The sequence below is a fragment of the Trachinotus anak genome, unplaced genomic scaffold (assembly GCF_046630095.1).
Source record: "Trachinotus anak isolate AG129_WGS33_773 ecotype Australia unplaced genomic scaffold, CSIRO_AGI_Tana_v1 ptg000023l, whole genome shotgun sequence".
Taxonomy (NCBI): domain Eukaryota; kingdom Metazoa; phylum Chordata; class Actinopteri; order Carangiformes; family Carangidae; genus Trachinotus; species Trachinotus anak.
This window is the reverse complement of record NW_027273874.1, coordinates 10521474-10535881: the sequence shown is the minus strand read 5'-3', so window position 1 is coordinate 10535881 and position 14408 is coordinate 10521474. Positions and strand designations below refer to the sequence as shown.

The 14408-nt window shown below is 43.5% G+C and overlaps 2 protein-coding genes and 2 long non-coding RNA genes across 12 annotated transcripts in view; 2 read left to right on the top strand and 2 right to left on the bottom strand.

Annotated features, from left to right (window-relative positions):
• Positions 1 to 1612: 1612 nt before the first annotated feature.
• On the top strand, positions 1613 to 6420 carry LOC139606903 (mamu class II histocompatibility antigen, DR alpha chain-like). The gene is made up of 4 exons (XM_071459341.1): positions 1613 to 2467; positions 3287 to 3535; positions 4571 to 4855; positions 6029 to 6420. The coding sequence occupies exons 1-4, from the start codon at positions 2398 to 2400 to the stop codon at positions 6148 to 6150; spliced, it is 726 nt and encodes a 241-aa protein (XP_071315442.1). The 5' UTR covers positions 1613 to 2397; the 3' UTR covers positions 6151 to 6420.
• LOC139606920 (uncharacterized) lies at positions 6183 to 7218 on the bottom strand. Its single transcript, XR_011684739.1, has 2 exons — positions 7057 to 7218; positions 6183 to 6493 (listed from the first exon to the last, which is right to left on the bottom strand). It is a non-coding gene; the product is annotated as an uncharacterized lncRNA (long non-coding RNA).
• Positions 7219 to 11513: 4295 nt separating this feature from the next.
• The window catches only part of LOC139606905 (H-2 class II histocompatibility antigen, E-S beta chain-like), a 3505-nt gene continuing 610 nt past the window's right edge, over positions 11514 to 14408 (top strand). For 3 of the 8 annotated variants that reach the window (XR_011684722.1, XR_011684721.1, XM_071459345.1), the window contains exons 1-6: positions 11514 to 11673; positions 12167 to 12436; positions 13210 to 13423; positions 13837 to 13904; positions 13987 to 14100; positions 14308 to 14374. Coding sequence is in view for 5 of the 8 variants with exons in the window: in XM_071459345.1 (XP_071315446.1) it covers positions 11619 to 11673; positions 12167 to 12436; positions 13210 to 13423; positions 13837 to 13904; positions 13987 to 14100; positions 14308 to 14333 (747 nt within the window). In the remaining 3 variants the exon portion in view is untranslated. Of the gene's footprint in view, positions 11674 to 12166; positions 12437 to 13209; positions 13424 to 13836; positions 13905 to 13986; positions 14101 to 14307; positions 14396 to 14408 lie in introns of all 8 variants that reach the window. The other 5 variants (XR_011684720.1, XM_071459348.1, XM_071459350.1 and 2 more) reach the window with 5 other exon arrangements.
• The window catches only part of LOC139606914 (uncharacterized), a 26932-nt gene continuing 26657 nt past the window's right edge, over positions 14134 to 14408 (bottom strand). Inside the window, exon 4 of one of the 2 annotated variants that reach the window (XR_011684730.1) lies at positions 14134 to 14365. This is a non-coding gene — a long non-coding RNA (uncharacterized lncRNA). The remainder of the gene's footprint in view (positions 14366 to 14408) is intronic. The other variant, XR_011684729.1, reaches the window with a different exon arrangement.

The following is a 14408-nucleotide window of genomic DNA, read 5'->3' as shown; positions in this document are numbered from 1 at the left end:
AAATCCTCAATCAAAAGGAAAAACACAAGAAAGAGAAAGGCAAAGAAGTCTCTAAAAGACAGTCAAAGTTGTCCTCTGTCCCAGTGTGGGGGACAGGAGGACGTGGATTCAGACAGCAGGGAGGAGGTGGAGGACAGTGGACAGGCTGCTGGAAGTGTCTGCTGTTTTCAAAGAGTCAGAAAGTTCCTGACTGACTCTCAGGGGAACAGGGTGGAGGAGGTGGAGGATTTCTCTCCTGATCTGAAGCAGTTTGTGACTGAGAGCTGAGACAGATCAGTTCTCTCTGATCCGGAGATTCACAGGTTAAAGAAGCTGATGGTGAAGCTGCTGATCTTAACCTCACTCTGCTTTTTATGGGTTTCCTCCTTTTTAAATGTGTCCTTTAAAGTGGGCACTTCAAACATGGAGGGAGGAGAAATGTTAAAGAGAGCCTGTGTTTTTAGTCTGAGTGACTCTTGTTCAGGAGACGCATGAGGACAAGGCTGCAGACTGAGGCTCAGGGCCAGGTCTCCTCAGGGCAGGAGTGGGACTCTGTCTCTCAGGGTTTTACTCCTCTCACTGCTCATGTGGAGGAAGTGATCGCTGGTCCTCTTTTAAAACTCACTGCAGTGTTTGAGGAGATAAACGTGGTTTTTATCAGCGTGTTTGCTCCAACTCAAGCCACAGAGAATGTTTTTAGATCCAGAGCTGATCCAGAGCTGTGGCAGTGAGTCTTACCTGATCGTTGGAGGTGATTTTAATTGTACTGAGACCACAGAGCCTCCAGAGACAGACTGAGAGGCTCCTGGAGACACAGGAGCTGGCAGACCTGTGGAGGAGCTTCACAGCTGCTCCCACAGTGAAGTGTTTTTAAGATTCAGGGACTTTTTAAAAATCACAGGTTGCAGACGTTTATCTCCCGTCAGTGGATTTTAAAAGAGCCGGCCGTGTTTGAGACACATTTTAAAATGAGTGAAGGTGTGGGGCCTCCTGTCCAGAGGAGGGTCCTCACTGAGAAGATCTCCACGCTGCAGCCTGTGTGGATCTGTGTGGAACAAACATGGACAGTGCTTCTGCTCTGGCGTCCACTCTGGGAGTCTCCTGGGTCGGACGGGTCAGCAGGACGCTGCAGGACTGAGAGACCAGCTGACAGAGGAGGACTGAGGTAAGGAAGCGCTGTGAGGGTTCCTCCCAGTCTGAGAACTGTGACCGTTTCCTGCTGATGTTTTATATCCTGATTTTAAAGACTGTTCTTGTGTCTTTTTAGAACCAAGTGTAAATAATAAAATCCGTCTGTGTGAGTCCACAGGTAAACTGATGTTCAGGGTTCAGGCGAAAACTCTCAACAAACTGTCTTTGTCTTTGTGGACTGGTGTGGAGGCAGCACCTGGGTCAAGAAGGGTCGGAGTCTTACTGTGGAGGGTTTTACATGGAGCTGTCGCAGTGAAGGCTTTTATTTTGGTTTTAAATCCTGAGTGAGCGAGCAGTGTCCGTCCTGCAGAGAGAGAGAGAGAGAGACACTGCTCCACTGCAGCCTCTCTCTCTCTCTCTCTCTCTCTCTCTCTCTCCTCCTTCACAGGCTCTTTACTCTGTGGGAGGTTTTTAATCACAGTTTTATCTTGGGCTTCACATTCAGGAAAAACTGAAGAGTCAGCTCTTGAACTTTGTTCTGGGTTCATCAAAAATGTCCGTTTATGTGAGCAGACAGTGGAAAGTAGAAGAGTCGGTGACAGAAACTTCTTCTGTGAGCGATTTAGAGTTATGTTCTGTAAAAGATTGAGAAATTTACTTTGGAGAATGACTTAAAATTTAAGTTATTTTTGTACAATTTATTTTCTGTATTATTTGTACAGAAGTAGTTTTTCTCTTCTGGTTTTGTGAAACAGTAAAATTACTTTGTTGTATTAAAGGAGCTTTTGAGTTGAAATAAAGATGGTTTGAAAAATAAAAAAAATCTCCCTCTCTCTCTCTGTCTCTCTCTCTCTCTGAGTTTCTTCATGTTTTATAATCTGAATTGTTTCATGTTTAAATGTGTGAAGAAGCTGCAGTAAAAATATTAGATTGAAAAAAGAATAAAGTGAAGATGAAACTTTTTTATTTCACTTTTATTTCTGAATTATCTGGAAGTTTCAGAATAAAAGTTTCCAGCAGCTGAATTTAAACCCTCTGTTTTATTCTGAAAGGTTCCAGAATAAACAGTTGAACGATAAAGTTGATTGTGACCAGTCTCTATAGATACAGTATTGATTATTGATCAGTCTCCAGCAGCTGCTGCCTGCGTCTACCCGGACACTGGTGACATCATGAGCTCTGTGCTCTGTGATTGGCTGTAGAGGGAGTAAGACTGAGCTGCTGCTGGACTCAGTGTCAGTCTCTCTCAGATCCACAGACTCAGACACTTTCAGAGACCTGCTGCTGATGAAGACGATGATGAAGGTGTCACCGCTGCTCCTCTTCCTCTCCTGGGTCGTCTGCGTCTCCGCTGAAGGTTAGTTAGTTCATGTTCTACAGACACTAACTACAGACAGGTGACTGACTACAGACAGGTAACTAACTACAGACAGACAGGTGACTAACTACAGACAGATAACTAACTACAGACAGACAGGTGACTAACTACAGACAGGTGACTGACTACAGACAGGTAACTACAGACAGGTAACTAACTAACTACAGACAGATAACTAACTACAGACAGGTGACTAACTACAGACAGGTAACTAACTAACTACAGACAGGTGACTAACTACAGACAGGTAACTAACTAACTACAGACAGGTGACTGACTACAGACAGGTAACTAACTACAGACAGGTAACTACAGACAGGTGAGTAACTACAGACAGGTGACTAACTACAGACAGGTAACTAACTACAGACAGGTGACTAACTACAGACAGGTAACTACAGACAGGTGAGTAACTACAGACAGGTGACTAACTACAGACAGGTAACTACAGACAGGTAACTAACTACAGACAGGTAACTAACTACAGACAGGTAACTACAGACAGGTAACTACAGACAGGTAACTAACTACAGACAGGTAACTAACTACAGACAGGTAACTACAGACAGGTAACTACAGACAGGTGAGTAACTACAGACAGGTAACTAACTACAGACAGGTGACTAACTACAGACAGGTAACTACAGACAGGTGACTAACTACAGACAGGTAACTGCAGACAGGTGACTAACTAACTACAGACAGGTAACTAACTACAGACAGGTGACTGACTACAGACAGGTAACTAACTAACTACAGACAGGTAACTACAGACATTAACAGCTGTTCTCTCTCCAGGTCTCCATGTGGACCTTGCTATCGTTGGCTGTTCAGACTCTGATGGAGAGATGATGTACTCTCTGGATGGAGAAGAGAAGTGGTTCGCAGACTTCATCAACCACAGAGGAGTCGAGCCTCTGCCCAGTTTCATTGATCATATCAGCTACGTGGAGGGAACTTATGACACAGCTGTGGCCAATCAACAGATCTGCAAACAGAGCCTGGAAGCAGATCTACATAACTACAAGAACCCTCCACTGCAGTTCGGTAAGATAACTGACAAGTTTAATGAATTTACATCTTTTCTACCGTTACAACATAAAATAATTATCAACTGTAGACATGCATAGTAATGATAGCATACAAGAAAAGTAATAAACAAAAAGTTTTTTCTAAATGACACTTTCCTGTGTAGACATTAAGTCTCCATCAACATGCTGATGGTGAAACTAAACTGAAGGATAGAAAAAAAACAAGCTGAAATCTTCATCTACACACAGACAAACTAGCTACGCCAGAGAGTGAGCCACTGAAGTGATTACATTAATGACTTCTGAATGAGTTTTCAGTCTGTGAGATGACATGGTGGTCAGAGCAGGTGCCAGCTGCCAGTGCGAGCCTGGTTAGCCAAGCTGGAAGTAATTTTAACTCATTTAATTATTACTACTAAATGCTGACAGTTAACACGCTGGAGGTTAACAGGCTGAGAGCTAGTTGAACAGATGACAGGTTGGGAAACTGGTCCAACCTCCACCTGGGGCTGAGGAATGGGGGGGTTCAGCAGACTGCTCAGCCTCAACACCTGGCTCTTCTCTGTCTGCAGCTCCCGCCTTATGGACAGTGTCAATGTTCCTTGGGTCTGGAGACATCTTTTTGGAGCAGACAGGCTCCACTTAAACAAGTCCAGCAGCTGTTTACTCTCCACTAACATTATATGACGTACAGCATGTTCATAACATCCACCCCTGTCCACAACTGTCTACACCACCAGCCTGCACCTACTGACAGGTCCATCAGAGACAGATGTCCTCCAGGTCCTGGTCACTACTGTTTTAGCTCCACTTTTAACAGTAACATATTTCAACATATCCTTCAAATAAACCCCCATCTGCTAATGCATCTGGCAAACCGCCCCCCTCCCACCCCCCCCGGATGAATGGACAGTGTGTACTCATCGGATACTTAACCATAACAGAAAATAAATGAATGCTCAGTGAATACCACAATATTAATAATGTTATCATACAAACATGGTTTTCCAGAAAAGTCAACAGTAATGATAAGATTTCTGATTCTGTCCAGATCCTCCTTCCAGTCCAGTCGTCTACACCAGAGACGAGGTGGAGCTGGGAGTGAAGAACACCCTGATCTGTCATGTGACCGGGTTCTACCCTGCTCCCGTCAAAGTCTACTGGACCAAGAACGGACAGAACGTCACCGAAGGAACGAGCATCAACGTTCCCTTCCCCAACAAAGACGGTTCCTTCAGACAGACGTCCAGACTGGACTTCACCCCCCAGCAGGGAGACATGTACAGCTGCTCAGTGACACACCCGGCTCTGGACCGACCTCTGACCAGAATCTGGGGTGAGAAAACTTTATTTAAACATAACTGACCAACTACAGCTGATCAGAGAAAACTTTATTTAAACAGACAACTGACCAACTACAGCTGATCAGAGAAAACTTTATTTAAACAGATAACTGACCAACTACAGCTGATCAGAGAAAACTTTATTTAAACAGATAACTGACCAAATACAGCTGATCAGAGAAAACTTTATTTAAACACATAACTGACCAACTACAGCTGATCAGAGAAAACTTTATTTAAACAGACAACTGACCAACTACAGCTGATCAGAGAAAACTTTATTTAAACATAACTGACCAACTACAGCTGATCAGAGAGAAAACTTTATTTAAACAGACAACTGACCAACTACAGCTGATCTGAGAAAACTTTATTTAAACATAACTGACAAACTACAGCTGATCAGAGAAAACTTTATTTAAACACATAACTGACCAACTACAGCTGATCAGAGAAAACTTTATTTAAACATAACTGACCAACTACAGCTGATCAGAGAAAACTTTATTTAAACAGATAACTGACAAACTACAGCTGATCAGAGAAAACTTTATTTAAACAGATAACTGACCATCTCCAGATGTGTGTGTGTTTCTGTCTCCAGATGTGCAGGTGAAGTTAATGTGTGTGTGTTTCTGTCTCCAGATGTGCATGTGAAGTTAATGTGTGTGTTTCTGTCTCCAGATGTGGAGGTGAAGTTAATGTATGTGTTTCTGTCTCCAGATGTGGAGGTGAAGTTAATGTGTGTGTGTGTTTCTGTCTCCAGATGTGGAGGTGAAGTTAATGTGTGTTTCTGTCTCCAGATGTGGAGGTGAAGTTAATGTGTGTGTTTCTGTCTCCAGATGTGGAGGTGAAATTAATGTGTGTGTTTCTGTCTCCAGATGTGGAGGTGAAGTTAATGTGTGTGTGTGTGTGTCTCTGTCTCCAGATGTGGAGGTGAAGTTAATGTGTGTGTTTCTGTCTCCAGATGTGGAGGTGAAGTTAATGTGTGTGTTTCTGTCTCCAGATGTGGAGGTGAAGTTAATGTGTGTGTGTTTTTGTCTCCAGATGTGGAGGTGAAGTTAATGTATGTGTCTCTGTCTCCAGATGTGGAGGTGAAGTTAATGTGTGTGTGTTTCTGTCTCCAGATGTGGAGGTGAAGTTAATGTGTGTGTCTCTGTCTCCAGATGTGGAGGTGCAGCAGCCCAGTATTGGAACTGCAGTCTTCTGTGGACTGGGTCTGACTGTCGGTCTCCTCGGTGTGGCTGCTGGAACCTTCTTCCTCATCAAAGGAAACGAGTGCAGCTGATTGGCTGGGGCTGATGATGTCATCAGTGTATATTGTCCTATCAGGCTTTAACCTGCTCACTGTGGTGGTTTCCTGACACCTGAGCTCTGCAGAGGAAACAGCTTCGCTCCTGTAATCACAGAATTACCTGTAAATAATCTTCATCATCATCATCATCATCATCATCATCATCTCACCTGTTCTTACAAATCAAACCTGATGTTCTGTCTGTGATCAGCTGCAATAAAGGTGGCCTTTCAAAATAAAAGTCTCTCCGTGAATGAATGTGAAGTGAATGTGTTGTCGTCTCTGTTTTCAGTTTTTCTTCTTCACCTTTGATTTTCATGTTGACATCATCATCAGTCTGTGACATCATCAGTCTGTGACACTGTCAAGTTGTGTGGGTGTTAAAGTTGCTCCAGCTTGTTCAACACAAAAGATTCAAGGGACAACTCAGTTCCTCTTCTTTTATTTTATTTCTTCCAGATGGTTGTCTGACAGAATAGGTTGATAACCTTAAAGATAAATAAAGAAATTTATATACACATGTCAGCAACCAATATACTTCTTAATTAAAGAATAAATGTTTAAGCATAGGAAAATGAGTTTGTGTAAACAAAAGTGCCATATTACATTACATTTCTGCAAATTAGAGCTGCTTCTACACCGTCAATCAAGTCTCAATCAAATTAATCTCAAATTTCAATAAAGTTCAGCAAATTAACATCATCCATGCATCGTTTAAACTTAAACTCACTATTACTATTGCACAAAGTCAATTTTAAATGAACTAATTACATTTAGAGTTAATGAACATGATTAAAGGGCTTGAAATGAAAATGCACAGCCCAGCACTGATTTCCTCTTCCTCCAGCCTGGAGTACATTTGCTGATGTAGTGTTCTCTGTTTTGTTTTTTTTTTAACACAACAGACATCATCAGCCTGTGACATCATCAGTCTGAGACACCTGTGATTACAGGTGAACACATCATGAACTGAGAGAACAGACCAGTCACTGATAACCAACAATCAAACTAAATATTCATCTGTCAGGGGCCACAGCAGACTGGGACTGATTATTTGTTGTGTGTCAGTGGTTATCAATTGTTGGCTGAAAAAAAAAATATTAGCTATTAATATTAAAAATATTAATGATTTGGAACATCATTATCATTAAAAATGATTTGGAACTTTGATTAATAATTAAATGAATAATTACAACCAAAGTTACCACATGAAGTGTGGTATGTGTGTGTGTGTGTGTGTGTGTGTGTGTGTGTGTGTGTGTGTGTGTGTGTGTGTGTGTGTGTGTGTGTGTGTGTGTGTGTGTGTGTGTGTGTGTGGAGACACAGAGAAAGGGAAGATGGCTGAAGTTGCCAGGTTAAAAGAGGGTTAGCTACATGCAGGTTCCAGTTCTGGGCTACATGTATGTGTGAGGACAGTGTCAGTTAACAGTGTGGCTAACAGCAACACACAGACAACAACAGCTCAGAGACATGAACTGGATCTGTACATGTACATCAACAAAGTTAACAACATGTGCTCAGCCCTGTTGTGCTGCACTGTGCTAGTTCAGGTTCTACCCAGTTAACTTTACCCAGTCCAGGTCTGCAGGAGAGCTGGAGGTCCAGGTAGCAGCTGGTACTGAAGTGAACTGGTTCTCTGGGTTCCTTCAGCAGTCGCTCACACTTCCTGTTGAGGAGGAGAGAAGTGCAGCAGTCAGCTGTGAGCAGGTCTGCAGGAGAGCTGGAGGTCCAGGTCACAGCTGAGCTGGTTCTGGAGCCTTGCTGCTCCCAGGTGAGGACAGAGAGGAGAGAGAACAAAGGGGCTCAGCTCGGGTCACGTGTCCCACAGTGACCAACACTCACTGGTCAGTGAGGGTCTGTAGGGGAGGTCCTCCACAGTCCAACAACTGATCAGAACATTGATCCACTCAGAGTCTCTCCACAGTCTGTGTAAGAACTGAAGTATTGATCAGTCGGGGTCTGAGACTCAGGAAGCTGAACTGTGTACGAGCTGTGAATAAACACTGACTTCAGGACTGAGTTGGACGTGTGAACAGGTTTTTCTGCTGTAACCAGCAGGTGAATGTGACATCACAGCCTCCTCCCTCGTTGATTGGTCAGCTGTGTGCAGGTGAGAGAGGAGGCGGGGTTTGACCTTCTCTCTTTTCTCTTTTCCTTCTTCACACAAACTGTTTGTGTCAGTTTTCATGTGAACAGCTGAGCTGGACGTGTGTGAACCTGCAGATTTAATGTTTTTATATTTCCTGAATGTTTCATGTGTCACAGAATCACCTGTATAGGATCCTGATGACCTTTAATCCGAAGTCAAGTTAGCCCTCAGAGCTAATGTGTGCTAACTACAGAGCTGACAGGTCAGAAATGTGAGAGACTCCATCGTATGAAGCTGCTGTGAGCAGAAGACAGAAGATGTCGAGGCCCCTCCTCCTCTGGACCGCCGCCTCCATCTCACTCAGACCTCTGCACCGTGTGGACGGGACAGCCCAAAGAATTAATTTACGTATTAAGGTGATTTAAAGAAGCCATATCTGACTTTCAGTAGTTTTTTAAGGGTACATACCTGTGTTCCTTTTATGTTATCTTCGTAACTAAAGGGCTACTGTGTCTATTTTGGTTTAACTAAAGCAAAGAAACTCCTTAAATTAAAACTGGAACTTATTTATTTTATTTCGTTTAAGTATTTTGGTAAATAAATAATGTAATTTCATATAAATTAAATTAATTTTCCTCCTTGTCAGTTTAATAAATTGTAACCACTGAAAGCAGAGGGATCCACAGTGCTAAAATCAAGGTTTAAAGGTACATATTCACACTATCATCTATCACTTTTGTGTTATTGCAGTATTTACATTTACAGGGTAATCAAAATGAAAGTTAATGTGTGTTTAAGTAAGAGAGCCCAGGGTGCTGTATCTCATGGTAACAGGAGGACAGAGCAGGTCAGCTCCGCCCCTCACTCCTCCTCAGCTCCACCTTCTCCTCCAAATATGGTTTCTTCTGGTTCAAAAACCAAGATGGAGACGGACAAACTACAAACTGAGGCTTCACAAACCAGTGGGTGACATCACAGTGGGTTGACACTTGGTAAATCCTTACATGATTGGTGCTGACATGAATAACTAAGTGGTTGTAGCTGGAGGCAGCAGTGTAGTGTGCCTGGGCTCCCTGTTTCTCCCTGTATGAAGCCAGCACTCTGAGATTAGCCTCTTTGTCGATAGCTCACACCATAACTAGCATGTTTGTCCATGTGTTGTTTTTTTAACCTAATTTGCCTACATTTTCATATGTAAAAGAAAAATAAGCAGTAAGGCCATGAGGCATTTATGAGACATAATTTAAAAGGTAACATTTAGTTTGTGAAAATATGCTTGTTTTGCATGGGACTAAAACTGTGGTGGCCCTGGAGCTCAACACACTACGATTTATAGCACACAGGTGTTACAGAAATATCTCGGTCTGCCTGTAGAGAGTCAAGAAACAAGACTGGAAGGGAAGCAGGCACCAAAATGTTTAATCTCTATAGAGAGGAAGAAACACATGGAACCACACAGCAGTAAACAGTTCAGAGTTGTGCTTTACCTACCTGATAACCTACCTGTTTTAAGAGTGCTGGAGATGTTGTGATGATTATTTATTTGTATACAGTAAGAGATTCACATGTATGATTTTGATTGGTTTATTTATGAGCCAATGACAGTCCAGATCAAAGGGCGGGAAGAGAAGGATGCTGGGAGTTAGAGGCAGAGACGACGGAGCCGGAGGATGTACCCACCGATTGAGGACGTTGTGTTTCTGTTTATAAGCGTAAAGTGTAATATTTACAGTTTTATTTACTTCTGCCGTCAGAAGGGGGTGTGCGGCCCGGACTCCGTCACCTGCCGGTGGTTTTCATCAGCTCGTCGGGGAGGTTTGATCGTTACTGCTGCGCCAGCGGCAGCGAGCTAACTCTGTCAGCGAGGCTCTGCAGCGCAACGAGCCGGACCAGGGGACGAGGGAGCCGGCCTGGTTGGAGCGGAGGACTGGGCCATCAGCTGCGGATCTGACTCCTCAGGTGTGTGTGGCTGACGCTGCTTCTGTCCTCCCATCTCCTGTACCTGCGGTGCGGGACTGTAGCTCGACCCTCACCAGCTGCAGCTCTGTGCTGGGAGGTAAAGGACCATTGTTGGTACTGGATGAAACTTGTGGATGTTGTATTGATTTTTCCATGTTATTCTCAGTAAATAGTTCCTATATTTTTTTAAAAAAACCTGGTGAATGCTTATTTTATTGATATATTGCCAATAAGTCAAGTGTGAGGGTGATTTAACAGTGATTTCAATTGATGCCAGTTTGGTATTTAGATTAAGGTAAAGTATATACAGACTTATGGTAGAGATACCACTTTAATTAAAGAGCTCAGGTGAGCCCCCCCCCCATTAAAGCCAGCAGGGCAAAGGGGCGCTACAGACTGAACAAAATAGGAGCTCTAAAATGTAGTGATGTGTCTCTGGGAGCCGCATCTTTTGAGTTTTTTCCTTTCGCTGCTGACCTCAGTGCTCAGCCTGAGCTCTGCTCAAGGCAGAACTTTGTTTTGATTGGTCAACATCGCGGCCAATCAGATGTGAGGATATAGGACCATACCATTATGTGAAAACAGAGAGGGGGGCGCTCCACTCTGTCTGTCTGTCTGACAGACATGGTTCTGTTCTGTGGATTTATTTGCTGTTTTGTTGTTAATTTGTGCAATAAAATGTTTGATTAAAATATTAAACAAAAGAATGGTTTTTTAACAGAATAAATGCACAAAATTAGGCAATTATAAGGCTTCTCATAAAAGCACTGAACATGAAAGGGTTTTCAACACACAAACCATTAATTTTTGCAAAGTTATGGTAAAGTAAAGGCCTACAAAAAAATCCTAAATTAAGAGCCGTTCAGGAGTCGAAAGAGCCGGCTCTCTGAAAAGAGCCAAACTTCCCATCACTACTAAAATGATGCCACACATTCCTTTGGTTAAATGACACCACAGCAGTGACATGGTGTCAGGACCCAGTTAAAGCTAAAAAAAGGCATCAATTAGAACGATACTGAAGTAAGATAAGATCGCCTTTACTAGTCCCACAGTGGGGAAATTCACAGTGTTACAGAAGCAAGTGGCAGAGCAGAGAAAAGAAAGCTGCAAGGAAACTGCAATAACAGATATTTAAGAATATATATTTAAGAAGATAAATAATAAGAATATAATACTATACAAATTATATATAGTGTACAAAAATTACATATAGTTTATCAGCTGATCCTCTTTTACTTCTGCAGGAAACTTCATGACTGAGAAACTCTCTTCACTGAGTCCAGGACCAGACCTCTGCCACAGCTGTCTGCCTGGTAACAGGTGACGCTGCAGGTCATGTGACCTGCTCCTCTGGTTTTTAGAGCAGCTCTCAGTCAGACTGTGTCAGTGTTCGTCAGGTCACCAGAGGAACAACATGGCTTCATCCTTCCTCCGCTTCTCCCTCCTCTTCATCGCTGTCTACACAGCAGGTAGGACCAACACACTGATCAATACACTGATCACTGATCAATACACTGATCAATACACTGATCACTGATCAATACACTGATAAATACACTGATCAACACACTGATCAATACACTGATAAATACACTGATCAATACACTGATCAATACACTGACCAACACACTGATCACTGATCAATACACTGACCAACACACTGATCAATACACTGACCAACACACTGATCACTGATCAATACACTGACCAACACACTGATCAATACACTGATCAATAGACCGATCACTGATCAATACACTGATCACTGATCAACACACTGATCAATATACTGATCAACACACTGATCAATACACTGATCACTGATCAACACATTGATCAATACACTGACCAATACACTGATCAACACACTGATCAATACACTGATTAATATGCTGATCACTGATCAACACACTGATCACTGATCAATACAGTGATAATCCTCTGACTCTGTTTCTTCTTCAGATGGATTCAGGGAGTATTCAGTGACCCGCTGTGTGTTTAACTCCACTGATCCTAAAGACATCACATACATTCAGTCGTACTATTTCAACAAAATAGAGGACGTCAGGTTTGACAGCAGTGTGGGGAAGTTTGTTGGATACACTGAGCCTGGTTTGAAGTACGCTGAGGACTGGAACAGTGGTCCAGAGGTGGTTCAGAGGAGGAATGAGAAGGAGAGATACTGTGTTCACAACGTTGGAATTGACTACCAAGCTGCTCTGACTAAGTCAGGTGAGTGTTTGTGACATCATCATGATGAAGCTCAGGTTCATCACCATCATCATCCTCATGATGAAGCTCAGGTTCTTCATCATCCTCATGATGAAGCTGAGGTTCTTCACCATCATCATCCTCATGATGAAGCTCAGTGTGTTTGATGTTTCCTTGTCTCGTGTCTGTTGGTTCAACATGAACAACAACATGAACACAAACCAGTGAGAACCTGAACCTGACGTGACTCTGTCTCCACCTGCTGGACAAACACCGTCACTGCAGGAGACTCAGGAGCTGCTGCTCCTCTCACTCTTCATCAGGATGATTAGATTATTGATTATAGATCAGAGCAGCTGCAGCTCCTTCCTGTTGTCTTTAAGGTGGAGTCACAGCTCTTCTTCTTCTTCTCTACATTATATCAAACAGTCAAACCTTTATTTGTCTCTGATACAACAGACAGATTCAGTCTGATACTCACACTAACTGCAGTACTGACTGTAGTACTGTAGTACTAATACTGCAGCACACTGTAAAAAAATAAAGGTATCTTGAGGTTCCTCAGTTTGCTTCACTGGTGGAACCTTTTAACTGCATCAGTTCTCTGAGGAACTCTGGGCTCATCAGGTTCTTTGGTCTTGAATCACTTTCAGTTCTTCAGAGCAGCTTTTCCTTCGACCATCTGAGGTTTCACTGCTGTGGTTAGTGTCCATGGTGATATTAGTAATAATCTGCCGGAATATATTATTATTATTATTATTATTATTATTATTATCATTATGATATTGTTCCAGCTGAGCCCTACGTCAGACTGCACTCCACGACCCCCCCTGCTGGGAAACATCCCGCCATGTTGGTCTGCAGCGTCTACGACTTCTACCCCAAACAGATCAGAGTCAGCTGGCGCCGAGACGGACAGGAAGTCACCTCTGATGTCACCTCCACTGATGAGCTGGCAGACGGTGATTGGTACTACCAGATCCACTCTCACCTGGAGTACACACCCAGGTGAGTCCAGGTCCAACTAAGTCCAGTTGGGTCCAGATTAAACCAGTTAGATCCAGTTTGAACCAGTTGGATCTAGTTAAGTCCAGTTGGGTCCAGTTGGGTCCAGTTGGGTCCAGTTGGGTCCAGTTAGGTCCAGTTGGGTCCAGTTAGGTCCAGTTGGGTCCAGTTGGGTCCAGTTTGAACCAGTTTGGTCCAGTTGGGTCCAGTCAGGTCCAGTTTGAACCAGTTGGGTCCAGTTGTGTCCAGTTGGGTCCAGTTAGGTCCAGTTAGGTCCAGTTGGGTCTAGTTTGAACCAGTTTGAACCAGTTTGAACCAGTTTGAACCAGTTGTGTCCAGTTGTGTCCAGTTGGGTCCAGTTGGGTCCAGTCAGATCAGTGACAGAAACAGTGATGTGTTGGTTTGTGTTGAACCAGGTCTGGAGAGAAGATCTCCTGTGTGGTGGAGCACGCCAGCCTGAAGGAACCTCTGGTTACTGACTGGGGTAAATACCTGTCTGTCTGCTCACCTGTCTGTGTCTCTACCTGTCTGTCTGCTCACCTGTCTGTGTCTCTGTCTGTCCTCAGATCCGTCCATGCCTGAGTCAGAGAGAAACAAAATCGCCATCGGAGCCTCAGGACTGATCCTGGGTCTGATCTTGTCTCTGGCTGGATTCATCTACTACAAGAGGAAGGCCAGAGGTCAGAGCAGAGACCTGGTCTCAGACCAGTTCACACCAGTTTACACCAGTTCACAGAGTCACACCCTTTTGTCACCTCTTGTTTAAACCAGGACAGATTGTGGTTCCCACTAACTCAGGATCCAGATCCCTGACCTTGATCCAGACCAGTTTTAAAAGTGTGTTGTTTGTATTTGTTGTTGATCCTTGTATCTTCTCTTTAAACCAGGACGGATCCTGGTTCCCACTAACTGAGCCTGGTCCTGTGTGCTGTCCTGGTCCTGGTCCTGGTCCTGGCCCTGGTCCTGGTCCTGGCCCTGGTCCTGGTCC